This window comes from Podarcis vaucheri (assembly GCF_965113315.1).
Source record: "Podarcis vaucheri genome assembly, chromosome: 1".
NCBI classification, from domain to species: domain Eukaryota; kingdom Metazoa; phylum Chordata; class Lepidosauria; order Squamata; family Lacertidae; genus Podarcis; species Podarcis vaucheri.
Genome location: NC_138759.1, coordinates 123,823,068 through 123,840,843, shown reverse-complemented (window position 1 = coordinate 123,840,843; position 17,776 = coordinate 123,823,068). Strand labels below are relative to the sequence as shown.

Sequence of the window (17,776 nt, the reverse complement as noted above, 5' to 3'; positions counted from 1 at the left end):
CCGGACCGCCCGCGGGCCGGACTGAGAAGGCGATTGGGCCTGACCCGGCCCGCGGACCTTAGTTTGCCTCGGGCCATCTAGTCCAACCCCCTGCAATGCGGGAATGGCAACTAAAGAGTGGGCAATAGATCAACCTTTGCTGCAATCTAATGAGAGTGGGGTGGGGGGTTTTTTTTTGGGGGGGGGGTTGGCTGGAAACGCAAACAACCCTCTGTATCCCCCCTGCAGTGTGAGCAGTGGGCTCCATTGCAGGGCGGCCGTGAGCCTCTGCCTGTCCTCAGCAACGTGGAGGCAACAGCACTGGGCTACACTGAAGGGTTGTTGTTGTGTGCAGCTTCCCGTGCAATCTTATTAAGCGCATCTGGGTTCAATGGGACTTGGTTGTAGTGTATTAAGAATGGACTACATGGCAGGGTTGTCGTAAACCGTTCCTGCGGTCACGGCCATAACTCCCTTGCAAAAATATTTAAAGGCTTAAAATTTTTTAAAAATCGCGCAAAATAAGACCCATTGCCGCTGTCCAGTCGCAGCCACGTCATAAGGTTCCCCCCAATGATACTTATGGGCAGCTCTCACGGTCAGGATTGTGTTGCCAAAGGGAACTCGGAAACGCCGCATCCGGGCTACGCGATGCGGCTCTTTCCTTTTACTTGATCTCTTGCTTCCTTTCCACTCCCCGGGCCTCTCTAGGCCGCGCGAACTCTGTGCTCTGAAAAGTTTCCCAAACCGTTGACGCGCTAAGAGTCAGCTGCGCGCGCGTGCATAGCGGCGCAGCCACGTGATGTCATCACCTCGCGCCCTGCCGGCCTCCTCTCCTCATACCCGTCGAAGCCGTGCGTTAGTGGGCGAGAGAGCGCCGGTGGCAGGATGGGGCTGCCGGCTGTGGCTCCGGTGTTGAGGCGGAGGCTTCCCAGGTTAGACGAGGCCGGCGGCCCTGCGAGTGGGGCGAGGGCCGAGAGCGGCGTCGAGAAGCGCAGCCCCGCCTACCTTTCCTCAAGAGTAGCCTTGAACGCAGTGGGAGCTTACTCCCGAGTAGCGGGGCCTGCGCTGCGTAGCTTTCGCTGAACACTCTTATTATTACCGCCCTGGATGAGGTTATAAACTTCAACCAGGCCATTGGATTATTAACAGTCCTGTTAAATGTGTTTGAGGGAAGGGTCTCTCTGTGTGTGTATTATTTCTTTTGTTCTTATACTTTGTTTTTACTACGCATTTTTGTGGTTTTATTCCATGAACCGCCCTGAGATCTTAGGATGAAGGGAAGTATACAGATTGAATAAATAATAACAATAATAATAATAAGAATATAAAAGGTAAAGGACCCCTGGACGGTTAAGTCCAGTCCAAGGCGACTATGGGGTGTGGCACTGATCTCCGCTTTCAGGCTGAGGAAGCCGGCGTTTGTCCACAGACAGCTTTCCTGGTCATGTGGCCAGCATGACTAAACCGCCTCTGGCACAACGGAACACTGTGACGGAAACCAGAGCGCACGGAAACACCGTTTACCTTCCCGCTGCAGCAGTACCTATTTATCTACTTGTACTGGTGTGCTTTCGAACTGCTAGGTTGGCAGGAGCTGGGACAGAGCAACAGGAGCTCACTCCATTGTGTGGATTCGAACTGCCAACCTTCTGATCAGCAAGCCCAAGAGGTTCAGTGGGTTTACAATTGCCCTTTCAGCCGTAAGGAGTGCCTCCCATAAGTGCCTCTGACCATGACTGCCCCAGAGGGAAATGGACAGTGTTAAGAGCAGGAACTGTTTTCTAGGTCATGAAAGAGAAGAAGGAAACTTACGGAAGATGGGAACAGGTGCTTTGGGCTGCCGAGATTCAGGAACAAAATCTCTTTAAATGAAGGCAGCTCTTTGTGGTTCATGCCCTTTGTTTTTCGACAGGTGTGTGTGTGGCGACAGGTACTTGCTCTCCCTGCGGGTTCCAGCAAGCGTCCCATTGCTGCATGTTAAGGTCATATTAAGGCGATCCAAGGTGAAGGGCGATGTCAACTCAGCTCATTGGCTGAATTTAAAGTTGGGGCTTTAAAGAGGGACCAAGTAGTTAAATGATCCCTATGAGAAGAAAAAAGTTTGGAGTGTAAGAAGGCTTATCCTGCTGTGTGGAATGCTTCCTTCTTGGCTGAAAATCATTTCGAATTTAATTTTTGGACATGTTTGTGTTTATGTTAAGGTGTACCAAAAGCACAACATAGGAAAGGTAATGTAGGGAAGATGTATATTTTTTTCCAAAAAGCTGGTCCATTTGTCCTAAAGTTTGCACATGAATGATGCTTATTCGTTTGTTCATTCAGTATACCACCCTTCATCTAAAAATCACAGGGCAGTTCTCAACATCAAAATACAACATACATAATAAAACAAAAACAAACCAATAGCCCCTCTCCCACGAACACATTTTAAAAGCCATATAATGTTAATCAGCCAACACCTGGTTGAAGAGAAAAGCTTCTGTCTGGCACTTAGAACACAATATAAAATGGATGTGGGGGGGGGGGGACCCATGTTAATAAATATGGAGTACTCCCCGCACAAGCCTACAATTCTCAGACTTCCCTGGGTCGATTCATAAACTACTCTAGAAAGTTTCCCCCCCTGCTGTTTCTGCTTTAAATGTATAGTGTAGGTGTGGCTGACAAAAGCATGTGCTTGATTTGCTTGACATTTTTACATAGGCTGTGGCAGAAGATATGGCTGAACTTGATTTTCTTGTTTCAGATTGAAGCCATTCAACAGGTTACAGGTCATTGTAGAACATTTGGTAAGTGTGGAGGTCTCCTTCAGGTTGGGGAGGCTAATGTGGGTTTGGTAATGTTCAATATGTAAACTGTTTTCAGCAAGCCCATGGGGGCTTTTGAATTGTACTCCTCCAACAACCTCTCCAGAAGACAAAAACACAAGTTTCAAAGGCAATTTATGATACAGCAAGCCCACAACTTATGTTCCGGGGATCTCACCTAAAGCCAAAGTCGCATTGGGTGTAATGGCTGGTGGGATTGCCAAAGTCTTTTCCTGAACGCCTACCAACTTTTTAATTTATAAAAAATTATTTTGCCAAGCGCATAAAGCTGAATGCACACAAGTCAAATGTGCATAAGTTGTGGGCTTCCTGTATACTGTTCACATGGGGGAAAGGCAGGAGAAAAGCACTTGTGGGCACGCATAAGCTCATACCTGAGCCTAAAGTAGTTAGATAGGAACATAGGGAGCTGCCTTATACCAAGCCAAACTATTGGTCCACCAAGCTCCGCATTATTTGGCAGTAGCTCTCCGGGGTTTCAGACAGAGAGTCTATCCCAGCTAGTGGTGCCCGCGATTGAACCTTGGACCTTCCGCATGAAAACTAGACGCTTTTGGATTCCAGCTCCCATCAGTTCCAGCCAGAATGGCCATATAGAATGGGAGTAGTAGTAACATCTGGAGAGCCAGTTTTCCCTCCCCTGCTCTAAATAATTTGCATGCTGGAACCAACTTGCAAATTAGCAGCTTGCATCTACACACAGGAACACCACCCCCAAGTCAGAAATAAAATCGTTGTAACAAAAGAAAAAAAACCCCGCTATGTAAAAATCACATTGATTGTTTTTTGCTCTCTGGTGCCATCTGGTGTTGTGTGTTTATAACACGTTCAGAATGTTGTTTTTTGACGAATGTGGCTGATTCCCTTGATTTTTTTATTTATTTATTGTTCTTCTTTCAAATATGCAGAGTATGTCCAAGACGACAGCTTCTTCCTCTGAGGTTCTCTTGGAAAAAAAGGGGTGTGCTGGTGTTATAACCATGAACAGACCCAAGGCTCTGAATGCATTAAATATATCCATGATTCGACAGATGTATCCACAACTGAAGGTGGGTGCTTTTCTTTTAAATCAGTGCTGTGGGCACAGTGTGTGGATTGACAGAGGAGGCCATTCAAGGGCAACGGCTATAGCCCATCACTTTTTTTCTACACTTCAGCAGCTGAATGTGTGAACTGCCTCTGTTGAAAACCAATGGGTTTGAGATGGTGCGAAAGTTCTGTATGCAGCGTATGATCTGTGATGGCTCATTCACTAACAAAAGCCATGTCTTGACCTCGCATTCATTCAGTGATGAGCATGCATGTGCAAACCAAGCCAAGGGCTCTGGATGAACCAGCAATCAGGTTAATTTTATGGCCATCCTTCTGATTTAATTGGGGGTGTACTGGAGAGTGGGGAAGGACCTGAAAATGAGAACAGCGGAAATGCTGTTACCGGTAGTGGATTTTATCTACGCTCACTGAATAAGTAACAGGCAGTACTGAGATACACACACCATGTTCATCTTTGCCGTATTTACAGAAGTATACTGGTGATCTTAGTGGCAGCAACTGTACCCTGTGGTGTCTTGCAGCCAAACGGAAATCCCTATTTAAATGGCAGAGTAGTAGGAAGGGGAGGGGGAAGCCTGGAATCAGGGCTAAGAAAGGCAGTATTGAAAGCAAGTGAATATTGCTTCAAGGGAGGGAGAAGAATGAGTGTGACCACTCCCTCTGGAAAAAGGAAATGTCTCAAGGGGGATTCCTGTGCAAGGTGGGAAGTGGTGGGGATGGATATTTCCCCTTGCCATCTGCAGAGTCAACATTATAGGAAAGGGCTCAGGCTGGCTGGGGGTTTGCTTGGCTTTGCAGCTTTCCTTAAGTTAGGCAGGGGAGAAGGGCAGGGGGAAGTGAGATGTGGCTTCCCTGGACTTCCTCTGGAGGAAGGGCAGGCTATAAATCAAATAAACAAACTTCACTGGAATCCTAAGAAGCCAGGGCCTTTTATCGCTCTCCTGGACTTCTAGTCTATCACCTGGTTCAGCCATGGCTCAGTAGGGGGAAGTGCAGTGCATGTGGATTCAGGGTTTCGACAGGTTGCTGAGATTCATCCTGAAGGTGTGTCATTTCTGCAGTCTGTATCGAAAGGAGGAAGAGGCAAAGCATATGCTAGAGAGCTGTTGGGGTTCTCCCCACACCCCCTTTAGTGCTGACACTGCTGTGAACAAGGGAATGGGTCAAAGGTGGTTGTTCTGTGTTCAAGAAGAGAGAGGTGGTATGGAGTCTCATAGAGCATGTGGCTTTGGCCCAAGGAAATTAGGGTGAAACTATATGATGCCTTCTGTTTCCCCCCAAAATATGTATTTCTAGCATACAGATATAACGAGGGTGGAAGCAGCTTCCAGTGTAGAAGCAGCCAATGAGACAGAAATGCTGAACTGTTCCCAGCCCTGCTGTTTTTCCTTAGCCTGGTTTATTTCTGTTATCGGACCCCACATTCAACATGTTTTATCTTTTGTAGAAATGGGAGGAGGACCCTGACACCTTTTTAATAATAATAAAGGGAGCTGGAGACAAAGCTTTCTGTGCAGGAGGCGATATCAAAGGTAAGGTTTTGAGTATTCAAAAAGTTGAGAGTTCACAAGTTTCAGTTGTCATTTAGTACTTAAACTTTCAAAAGCTTTTGATGCTGTCCGTCAGCAAAGACACCTGGGTAAGCTTAGCTGTCACGAGATAAGGGGAGGGTTCTGTTATGAACCAGGAACTGGTTCAGAAATGGGAAGAAGAGAATAGGAATAAATGGATTGTCCTCCCATTGGAGGGATGGAGTCTTCCGAGGATCAGTGCTGGACCTGTGCTTTTTAACAGGTTCATAAATTAGAGTTGGGATGAGCATGAAGTTAATCAAGTTTGCTGCTGATACCAAAATGTTCAAGGTACTTAAATTGGGAGAAGCTCCAAAGGGATCTTTCTAAACTAGGTTAATGGGCAGTAAAATGCATTTAATTGTCAGCAAGTGTAAAGTGAGGCACATTGTGGCAATGAATTCTAATTTCACATATATCCTTTCGGAGTCTGAACTGGGAGTGACTAACCAGGAACAACTGGCCTTGTAGTTGATAGGTCAGTGAAGTTGTCTCAGTTTACAGCGGCTGGGAAAAGATATATTCCACATTGGCGATCATTAGAAAAGGTACTGAAAATGAAACTGCCCATGCAGTAATACAGACTTGTGGGGCAACTGCACTTGGAATACTCTGTATAGTTCTGGTTGCCTCACCTCAGAAAGGATATTGTAGCGCTGGAATAGTTTCAGGAAAGGGCAACCCAGATGATCAAGGGGTGGAGACTCCCTTGTAGGGAAAGGTTTTTTTGTAGGGAAAGGGCATTTGTGGGTTTTTAGTTAACAGAAAAGGAGAGCAGAGGGAGACATGATAGAGGTGTATAAGATTATCTGTGGTATGGAGAAAGTGAACAGAGGGTTGTTGCTTTTTTATTCCCCTATCCTAATTCTAGAATCTGGTGCCATCCGATGAAGCTGAATGTTGGGAAATTCAGGACAGACAAAAGAAAGTGCTTCTTTACATCGCACCTAGTTAAATTACAGAATTTGGGTGTCCACCGACTTGGATTGCATATATTGTGATCATGAAAGTTTGCTGCAGTCACATGTTTTGGTATTCCAGACAGTTAAGTGTTTTGGTAGCTAAATTTGACACTTGTTTTGTTTGCTAGCTATCGCTGAAGCAGGAAGAGCGGGAGAAGGGATGCCACAATATTTCTTCAGAGAAGAGTACGCCTTGAACAATGCTATCGGTGTGTATACCAGTAATTTAAAAGTACTTTAGTAATTTTAAAGGAAGAGGTTAATTTGAGTAGGCATAGAATCATAGAGTTGGAAGGGAGCCTGAGGATTCTCTTGTCCAATTCCCTGCTATGCAGGAATATGCAGCTGCCCCATATGAAGATCGAACCTGTAACCTTGGCATTATCAACACCACACACTAACCAACTGAGCTAGACACAACCCTTCTTAAACCCCTTCCCTACCCCGCATTTTCACACTAGTACCTATGTGGTTGGTAACACGTCACCATTCGTTTTAAAAATTGTTCTAAGAATAGTATTGCCAGTTTCCACAGTTTACACCAATTCTCTACAGTGTTTCTTTCATACACTGGAAGGAACCTTTTTCAGTCTGAGGGCCGCATTCCTTTCTTAACAACCTTCCAAGGGCCATGTGCCAGGGGTAGGTGAGGCTAGGAGCAAATTAGGTGGAGCAACACACTTACATTTTCCTCTTGTGCAGTAAGGTGGTTTCTGCACATGCTCACACGCTCCCCACTAGCCTTTATCCTGAGAAACAAGAGGTGGTGTTGTTTGAGAACAATAGCACTCTGGGAGTGAAGCACAGCGGGTGAGGAGGTGTGGCCTGGTGAGAGATGCAAGAAGCCTGGGCTCACCTTGGACCCTTGGCCCTGAGCTTCCCCACACCTGATCTATTATGCCGCTATATTCTGTGGAATGCTTTGTATAGGTAGACCTGCCTGGCGTCTAGTTTCAGATACTCTTTGTGCCAGGCAAATAACTTTTTATTACCCAGGCTCAACACTAAGCTCTTCTTTAATCACTTGATTCCCACCCCCACCCCGCCCCCGCCACATCCCATCCCTGGTATCGCTAGGTTTTTTGTGTGTTTTTTGCTTTGGTTTTACTGTTCATTCCTTATTTTATCACTGTTGTGAGCTGCCCTGTGTGGAGTTTTTTTAACGGAATGGTGGCATAAGAACGTTTTAAATATCCAAATCTTATATTCAGAAAAGGAGGAGGCACCACAGCACTTTAAAGCATGGGTGGGGAATCTCAGGCTAAATGCGGCCCTCCACATCTCTCTGTGTGGCCCTCTGAAGTCTCCCCAGGCCGGCCACCCCATTCACTGGTCCTGTTTCTCACCCGAAATACCCGAGTGCAGTGTGTGTCCCAACTTTGATAATGCTTCTTGCTACTTGGATGGATGATGGAGAGGGGCCTGTGTAGAAATAATCATAGTATGCTAGGGTAAAATTAGCATTTGTTGCTCCATTCACTTGCCTAGCCATACCCACCAATGACTTGTTGCACCTGGAAAGGGTGCTTTGAAGGGAATGCAGTGCTCAGACTGAAAAAGGGTCCTTGTGCCTACTTTAAAGGTTAACAGGTTTATTACGGCATATGCTTTTGTCTGCTGATGTTTAAGGTGCTGTAAAACTCTTGGCTCTTTGCTGCAATGGACTAACATGGCTAATCCAGAATTCGGAGTGGAATAATTATAATTTGGTCAACAATTTGAATATTCAAGTTATATTATCAGGCTTCACAAGGTCTTTCCTTGCAGAAGTGTTCTTTGTGCAGTTTTAAACACATATATGTCTTTTCATTTCACTTTTCATTTGTATACCACCTTCCTTTATTACCAGCATAGATTTACAAGCTGAAGAAACAACAAAATAGACAGCAAAGATCACACACCTAATAACAATCTGATCCAATACCAAAAAAGCCATAATAAAAACATAACTTTAAAATAAGAAACTTACATCAAATGAAGCAATATTCAATGGTGCTGACCTTTAAAGCCCTAAACGGCCTCGGTCCAGTATACCTGAAGGAGCGCCTCCACCTCCATCATTCTGCCTGGACACTGAGGTCCAGCGTCAAGGGCCTTCTGGCGGTTCCCTCACTGTGAGAAGCCAAGTTACAGGGAACCAGGCAGAGGGCCTTCTCGGTAGTGGCGCCCTCCCTGTGGAACGCCCTCCCACCAGATGTCAGAGAGAACAACAACTACCAGACTTTTAGAAGACATCTGAAGGCAGCCCTGTTTAGGGAAGCTTTTAATGTTTGATGTATCATAGTATTTTAATATTCTTTTGGAAGCCGCCCAGAGTGGTTGGGGAAATCCAGACAGATGGTCGGGGTATAAATAATAAATAATTATTATTATTATTATTATTATTATTATTATTATTATTATTATTATTATCCATAAGAATATAATGGTACACAGTGAAATTAAATATCAGAAAATGGTAATGAAACAGTTTATACTTAACTGTTATAATAAATAATTACTAAACTATGATCAGTAAAAATAACAGCAAGTCACAATGCATAAAATACCACAAAACATACCAAAACACATGAAAAGATCAAATTGAGAACAAGGACACACAACATAATTTTTTTAAAAAATAAATAAATCCCTAGGCTCCTCTCTTCACAGCTGTTTCTGCTATTCTTAAAGCCATGGTCTGGGAAAGGCTCCTAGGCGGGTGGGGCCAAGGCAGGTGGAAAGACTATTGCCTGATGGCCAACACAGAGTCTCTTCCCTCACAGTTCTTCACCTGGAAACAACTCTCTTATGAAGACTCCACCTGGGGCAAGGCAGGTGGAAAAAGCCATGGCCTGGTGGCCAGCACAAAGTCTCTCTCTCTCCTCACGAAATGTGTTGTTTCTGTCCTGACAGGCACCTGCCAGAAGCCATACGTGGCGCTTATTGATGGAATTACAATGGGAGGTGTAAGTAGAAATATTTTCTAAGGCAATTGGCTTGGCTTGTGCTTTCATTCTGTTTTAAAGTCGCCAGTGAAGTGACTACAAGGGGTTTCGAAGAGAGATGTGTGAGAATAACATTGACCAGGGATAGCTCAGTCGGTAGAGCACCAGACTTTTAATCTTAGGGTTGTGGGTTTGAGCCCCACATTGGGCAAAAGATTCCGGCATTGCAGGGAGTTGAACTGGAGACCCTTGGCATCCCTTCCAACTCTATAATTCTATGATTCTATATTTTTAGCATTTGTGAAATGTTCTTGAGCACCTTATTTTCTGAGGGCAGTTTTCAGTCTTAGAGCGTTTACAACATCCCGCTGCCTATGAGCTGAAAGAAAAGCACTTTTTCGCTGAGAACAGTGGCAGCACCAGAAAAAGGGGGCACAGAAGGGGCAAAGTATAATTCTTAGTGGTTGAGTTGTGTCACACACAGTAAAAACTCAAAGCAAAATAGCAGCAAATGTTAATGGCAGGAGTCCAGCAATTGGGGGTGGGGAGCAAGTTCCTTGTTTTTTTTGGGGGGTGCTTGTTCACCCCCTTTGGCGCTGTGCATGACTGAGAAGGCTCTCCATGCAGACTTGGGGATGGGTGTGTGGGCTTGAGGGTAAGGGAAGATGAAGATATTTGGCTAAGTCTGATGGGACTTGGAGTTGGTTCACATGTAGCTTCTAGCCATCAAGTGTTAAGTAATGTGTGAACTCACCCTTGGTTTCAAGGATGCTTGTGTGCCCAAGAAATAGTAAGTTTTGTATACTGTTGAACAATGCAGAATAATTCACCACATTTGTGGAAGTTATGCTTTGTATTTATTTCAGAATCCACCGCATAGTTTGTGTGACGTTGATGTTTTTCCTTCTGTGTTGGTGTTCCTTGACTCATAATTGGATGGGACCTTGAAATGTAGTTGTTGACAGTAACTGCTGAATTAAAGCCAAAGCTGCTTATCAAACACAGACAGAGTGTGTTTGTTTATGCTTTAAAAATAATTCAGAATATTTATGATGTGATTCTCATTGTGAAGATATGTATAGTTAGCGTATCCATTACAAAATTCTGTATGTTAAATATTTTGGTTATCTGTGAATGCCAGAGAACACCAAAAAGTTATAAAGTACTCATTGCAAATGCACAATCTACTGGGTTTGATCCAATTGTGAATTTTTTTAATCCATTCTTGCTTTTGATTCTGTGGATATTTCTGCTATTGGAGGAAGTGGGGATATGGTTTTTGATGATTTGGTCTTTCTCCCTGTAGTTCCCATCTGCCCTCCTTATCTTCAGGGGATTGTGGGGACAGAACAGCATGGAAGGTAGTGCAGAGGGAAAGATGGAAACTGGCAAAATGTTGTCCTCCCTTCAGTTAGTGAAGACGTCTGCCGGATCAAAGACACTGTTATGCAAATAAAAGGAGTCATTCCATTTGCCAAAGTGCACCACTGAATACAGCCCAGTATATCTGAATTTAAAAACAAATATGTCTCATTTTTAACTGCTAATGCTTAAGGGTCTTGCATATCTAAAGTGCATCATGGAATATTAGATGATTTAATCGTCCTTTTCCTCAGTTATTGAATCAGCCCTGCAGATGTTTCCTTGTTTAAACCATCTGTCTTTGGATGACATATGCCAGAATGGAAGTGCGGCAGAAAAAGGCAAACATCTGTCAAGATAAAATATTGTGAGGTACGAAAGGATGGAAAACAGACTTCTTCCACTTGTCAGGCATCAGGGTGCTTTTAAGAACATTGCATTAGCTTAGAGGCCATGGTTTCGTCAGAATTCACGTACATGAAATTAATGGCAGTTTGAATATCTGGTGGCCTAATGTGACCTCCTGCAAATATTTATGAAGTTGGTTTTTAGAGTGTTTTTTTAAAGCTGGTGTGCCATAAAGTCATTAGTGACTTGGTTTATGCTAGCATTTTGTAAGCAAAGTGCAGGGAAGCGAGTGTAGCTTGGGTATATTTATCCTTTTGTATAGTTTGTACAGTTTGGGGATTTCTGAGAATATTTTTTCTTCTTCAAATATTCCAGTGTCTGCTTTTCAACAGTGATAATGTTCTGTTATTACTGCTGAATATAATAAGGGGTTAACTGCATCCTTCTGAGATCCAGAGCAAACATGTGTGAAGTGTTTGAGACTTTAAAAATCCTTTCTAGAAGGTGTGTATTCCTAATTTTACAGAGGGTTATATTAAATGTTACTGTATTATGCTCCCCCTCTAAATCAATCTAAAAAGCAACATAAATATGTTAACAACAAGCTTAGTACTTTTCATGCTATGCCGTAAAAACTATATTAAAGAGGGTTATTTAAGGAACATTTCAGAGCATTGATTTTTGAGCAAAAGTATAACAGGTTTGTGGTTTCTACATGTGGTTTCTTCTATTGGTGGAAAGAGTGGATTGTCCTACGAACCAGTAATTGGACTTGGCTCTTTTTGAGAATAATAAAAGGAGCATATCATTCACTTGTAAAAAGTATGAAGTCATTTCAGAGGCTGCTTGACATGTGCACCCATTTTGCTGCATTTCAAAATGCCTTCATAAAAGATGTAGGTGGTATTCAGCTAAACAGGCGCACTAGTGCAAGGATGTTCTATGCACAGGGTTAGGGGAACCCATGGACTATATTTAGGGTAACACAGTGAGAGGAGAGGCTGGGAAAGTTCCATTACATAGCTATACATCCTAGCAGTAGTGGAACTGTTTAACTAGATACCATCCTTTGGTCATATCTACACCTTATATTTGAAGCTCATTACTTCCCCCAGAGAATTCTGGGAAATTAAGGGTGCTGGGAAGTCTAGCCCTGTAAGGCATAAACTACAGTTCCCAGGATTCCTTGGGGGGGGTAAGGCCACATGCTTTAAATGCATGATATGAATGTGACCATAGACCCAAATTGCCCTTCTCCTGTAGGCCTCATTACCTCTACCATGTGAATGTCTCTCTTTTTCCTGGCTCCACAAAAATCGCAACCTCAACTTCTGAATTAAAATTGGAGGGTTTCTGGGATGGCTGCACCTAATGAATCCCAAGCTGTGAACGAAGGCTTCCACTCGTGCAGCAGAGCTTTCTCATTGCACCCCCAAAATGGGTTTGGTTGGGGGGTGGGGAGATGAGGTTGGATCATTCCATCTGGCATTTGGGACCCTTGTGCTCGCCAGATAGTGCAACCCTCTATTCTTATAGAATTGTAGAGTTGGAAGGGATCATGAGGGTCATCTAGTCCAACCCTCTAGGAATCTTTTGCCCAACACGGGGCTCAAACTTGCGACCCTCACATTCAGAGTCTCATGCTCTACTGACTTAGCTACACCTTCGTCTGTGCACTGGTCTGCCTCCAGAGTCTTTAGCATGTGAGTCAGAATCACCCACTTTTGTGTATTTCTGTGCGTGCCTCTGGCTGCAAAGAGGTCAATATCAGAACAAACTCATTGGGAGATGTAATGTGATTCTTCCGTCTGTTTCTGTTGGATTTGAATACTCCAGTTTATTCCAGTGCGGAGACGCAACTAAATTGCCTGTGTCTGAGGAGGCTGATTGAAAAGAACGAAGGTCAGAGAACCACGTGAAGATGCAGCAGAGAGCTGCCTCCATGGGTGGGTTCTTTGAGTTCATGGGAGCCTTTAATTCAGGCATAGGCAAACTTGGCCCTCCAGATGTTTTGGGACTACAACTCCCATCATCCCTGACCACTGGTCCTGTTAGCTAGGGATGATGGGAGTTGTAGGCCAAAAACATCTGGAAGGCCGAGTTTGCCTATGCCTGCTTTAACGTGAACAGTTCTCCCTTACTGCAGTTCACATACCCTGGTTTGCAGTTTGGGGGAGACAGCTTTACAGGTTATGCATCTAAATCAGGTGGGGAACCTTTTGGGCTTTCACATGTTCTTAGACTCCAACTCTCATCAATCCTAGTCAACATGACTAGTGTTCTGGGATGATGGTAGTTGTAATCAGACAACATCTGTAGGGCAGCAGGTTTCCCACCCCTAACCTAAGTAGGGGAGAGTGAAAGCAGCTGTGTACCATTGAATCATAAGCAAAGTGAACCAAAAAGCTAGATTTTGTAGGTTTATTTTTGCAGCTTTGTAGGTCATTGACGGTCAATATGATTGAACTTGGATTGGGTATTGACGTCCTGGCTTTAGCCATGTATCCCTTTTCTCCGTCTCTGTCCAGCAGTGGTCTTGGGCAGAATGCTGTTCCCTCAGTCCTGTTTCCTCCACCTTCAAATTGTGGTGGGGAGAGAAGGATGTTGAAAGTAGGAATGAAAGGATGTTTGTGGTTGTTCTTCAGAGAGGATTTTGCACACTTAAATGTAACAGTGAATATAGGTATTAATGCATTCAGAGCTGAGTAATGTACAATTAGCCAAGTTCTCCTTTGTTGTGCTAAGTGAATTCATTTCACACTTTTTTAGTGCAGTTGTTGTGATCATGACATACAGGTAAATGCAGTTTAGCATCTTTTGATGAGCACTTAACTGAATGTTCCTGCTGGCATTATCTGTCAGCAGGTAGGAGCTGCAATGCTAATGATTCAGTTGTTGCCTGCACATTTCAGTAAACAGCTACTAACACAAATTATACCATTTCAACTGGGTCTTTCTAGATTTGGTAAAACACTCAGCCTGTGTGCAGTTGATCTTTTACTGATGCATTTGGCAATGGTCAGAAATTAGGGTCAATATGGAGCAGACATTTTAACTTGTTGGAATTTTCTGCAGATCCTCAATTACCGTATTTTTTGCACCATAATACTCACTTTTTTCCTCCTAAAAAGTAAGGGGAAATGTCTGTGTATGTTATGGAGGGAATGCGTACGGGTGGCATGCCTACGGATTTTCCTCCTCTAAAAACTATGTGCGTGTTATGGTCGGGTGCGTGTTATAGAGTGAAAAATACGGTATATGCACGTTGTGGAACTCTGGATATCCTTAGTAGCATTTGACACTCTGGTTCCACAGCATGAGCCAGAACCCAGTATGCTACTAGGAAGATGTTCATAGGAGGACCTTGCTCGGCCTGCTTTTTACAGGGAGCTGACTTGATCTGATGCTCCCAAGAATTTGTACAGATCAGAATGCAACTCCTTGATAGATCACACATTTCTCAGGATTCTGCGACGTTGTTTTGATGTGCAAAAAGCAAATACAAAAAATATGTGGTTTACAGGAAAGTGCATTGAAAAGCATTGAGAAGTGCATATTTTATGTAAAAAGTGCAAATAAAATATGTACAGTTTAAGGGGGGGGGACTTAATTATGCTTAAAAAGAAAAAGCACCAAATTGGCTGGAGCAGACATACAGCTGAGGGTGAATGAAGCCAAAACTGAATTAGGCAGCTCAGTTTCAGCCCTACTCCAAAGTAAGATCATAGGATCATAGAATGCTTCCTATGCCAAGTCCAGTCATGGGTCAGTATTGTCTGCTCAGCCTTCTCAACCTGACGCCCTTCAGACATTTATGGGAGGATAGCTCAGTTGGTTTGAGTGTGGTGCGGATGACGCCAAGGTTGCAGGTGCAATTCCTGTATGGGACAGCTGCATAGTCCTGGATTGCAAGGGGGCGGACTAGATGATCCTCAGGGTTCCTTCCAGCTCCATGATTTTGCACTACAGCTGCCATCATTCCATGCTGGCTAGGGATGACTGGACTTGTAGTTCAAAACAGTTGGAGGGAGCCAGGTTGAAGAAGGCTTCCATTGAATGGCCGTGGGAACTGCAGTTCACTTTTGCACATAAAGCTTGAATACTGTAGAGATATCATACCATCATTGGTGGTACTTAAAATGCATAGAAAAGGGTGAATGCATAATTCATTGTTTATCAGTCCTCCAGCAGGTATTATGTATGGTGCTGGTTTGCTCTTCAATAAGTTCTAAGCTAAGCATCCAATAGATGGGGGTGTAGAGCTTCTCTTTTACGCCCTTCGAAAACACAGTTCTTTCAGTAGCATGCAGTTTCTCATTTGAATACCATTTTGTTTGTGTAATGGCTTCAGAACAAGTTGTTCAGTTCATAAGGAGAAGGGGGAAATGAGTTCACACAATACACTTGAACTTTAAAAGGACTGGCACAGATTATGGCGACCTGTCTTCAGTACCACTAGGCGTATTGGTGTTTTGGCACTGCTAACAAGGCAATTTGAGGGTTGAAAGTCCCTAATGCAGACATGTCTGGAGCACAAGTTCATTTTCTACAGGCTGAACTGATTTGTTTAAGCTTTTCTCTTTGGAAAACCATTCTGTCTCTAATCCAATCCTACAGTGGCTTGTTTAATAGAAAACGGGGGGGGGGCATTGCAGTTTGGGTTTCCCCCAGTGCTCCCTTTAGCCATGAGAAAAGAAGTGTCTGAAAAAAAGTGTCACATAATTCTAGAGCTGCAGACTTCGTTCTTGATTTTGATGGCTTGAAAGACAGACTCCAAATTAAAGCTGTATTTTAAAGCAGGTTTGGAGAATGATTCCTTTGGCAGGCTGTGGGGCAGGCTGCTGCAGCTTAAGTAACGAAGATTACTTTATAAGAATATTTACATTTGCATTTTACTGGAAAAGTGGCACAGACCCTTTGAAAATGCTGAACGTTTACTGATTGCAGAGGTTCAGTTTTATGCTGCCTTGAAGTCCTACATTAAGTTCACGCAAGTTGCAATTGCCCCAGTCGTTCAGAAGTTGGCAAGAAAGCAAATTTGAAGCCGAGGTTGTCTACGCCCCTTTTGGAAGGGGAAAGCCTTTCACTGTGTTTAACAGGTCAAAGTTCTGTTTGTCATCCCAGCTAGGTGTGATGTAAAGTGGAAAAGTTTTTAAGCTGAACTGAAGGGATCAGGAACTACTCTATCTGTGGAACAATGTGAGTTATCTCCACAGGTTTATGGCTTAGTATAAACATAGCATACATTCTATCGTCAGGCCAACAGCGAGTGAGTCAAAAACAGAAAGACCTTTCCACACGACTGTGCAAAGCACTCTAATGTGGGAGTCAATAGTTTTGCTAGGAAACGTGGAGGCAGTTCTTTGAAATTAAAAGTAAGAAGTGAAACCATCAAAGAATGATAGGCAAAAGGGTAGCCTTTCTATTGTGCCATTTATTTTTCTTAATCGGAGGTGTGTTCCAGTGCTGGAGACATAAAATTTGCATGAAACAGTTAAAAGATGGTTGGGATGAGTTTTCTGCTACTTCTCATTTTTCTTGCCATGTGTCAAATCCATTCCATGCCTGTAATACTTAGTGCAGCTACAATCTGCACAGCAGCTGTAGTAGAAACAAGTTTCATTGCCTGCAGGGGAAATGGAAATTTCCCCAGTATAGAATGTTCCTGGGAAAATGTGACATCCCTCACTCAGAAGGGAAGACGGCTGCATTTTGTCCAACAGATGAGTAGCATCTTGTGTCCTTAGGAGAAGGTGGAGCCAGAGGGCTTTGCAGATATTGGAGGTGGGTTGCTCCTCTGGAGTTGGAGATATGAAGTCTAGGTGTCTTCCCAATCCAGGAAGAGTTGAAAACTCAGACTCTAAAGCCTGGGAGCTTTATGACAGCATGTTACTGTTTGCTACTGTTACTAGTATCTCTGCTAGTCTCCGTCCCATTGATAATGTCATAGTTAATGCTGTAGCGAAATCTAAGTTACGTCTACTTTTGCTTTGAATGTGTAATGTTGTCCCAAAATGAATAGATTACAGCCAGTGCTGGGTGTTTCCTTGGAAACTCAATGTAATTTGTGCATCTAAATCATAGGGAAAGACAAAAATGCATTTTTGTCTTACAGGAAGCACCTTACTGCTCTCTGACTGCAGAAGGCAAATCTGTTGGCCTACAAAGCTTGGTGTAACACCTGCTGCGTATTATTAGTTGTAGATAATAGAACACGGGAAGATTTCAGAGAAGCAAACAACAAAACCAAACCCCGACTGTGGTTCTTTGACTTTTGGCAAATGTACTGCTGGGAGACCTTGAATGTTGCAAAATCTTTTTTAAAAATATTTCAATGTCTTTGTCGAGTATATAATGAAACATCAGTCCTAAAAGATTTATTTCTGGAAAGTATTTAGTTACCAAATGGTGGAGTATTTTTAAAAGGGGGGGGGGGAATTATTGGGAAAATGCAGTTATAGGGACTGTCTGAACGTGTTATACATATAAGATGCACCAGTTTGATGCCCAGCATCATCTGCCAGTAAGGGAACATGGATGACTTACGATGAGATAGAATGGTTGGCATTTCTCCCCCTGCTCCAATAAGAAAGGCACAATTACGTAAATGGCCAATGTATTTAAGGTAAAGGGACCCCTGATCATTAGGTCCTGTCGTGACCGACTCTGGGGTTGCGGCGCTCATATCGCTTTATTGGCTGAGGGAGCCGTCGTACAGCTTCCGGGTCATGTGGCCAGCATGA

At 43.6% G+C, this 17,776-nt stretch overlaps 1 protein-coding gene across 1 annotated transcript in view; it reads left to right on the top strand.

Annotated features, from left to right (window-relative positions):
• The first annotated feature begins 746 nt into the window (after positions 1-746).
• HIBCH (3-hydroxyisobutyryl-CoA hydrolase) overlaps positions 747-17,776 on the top strand; it is a 55,725-nt gene continuing 38,695 nt past the window's right edge. The window contains exons 1-6 of the mRNA XM_082205123.1: positions 747-914; positions 2,729-2,771; positions 3,719-3,859; positions 5,311-5,395; positions 6,525-6,605; positions 9,292-9,344. Coding sequence (XP_082061249.1) covers positions 868-914; positions 2,729-2,771; positions 3,719-3,859; positions 5,311-5,395; positions 6,525-6,605; positions 9,292-9,344 — 450 coding nt within the window. The 5' untranslated portion in view covers positions 747-867. The remainder of the gene's footprint in view (positions 915-2,728; positions 2,772-3,718; positions 3,860-5,310; positions 5,396-6,524; positions 6,606-9,291; positions 9,345-17,776) is intronic.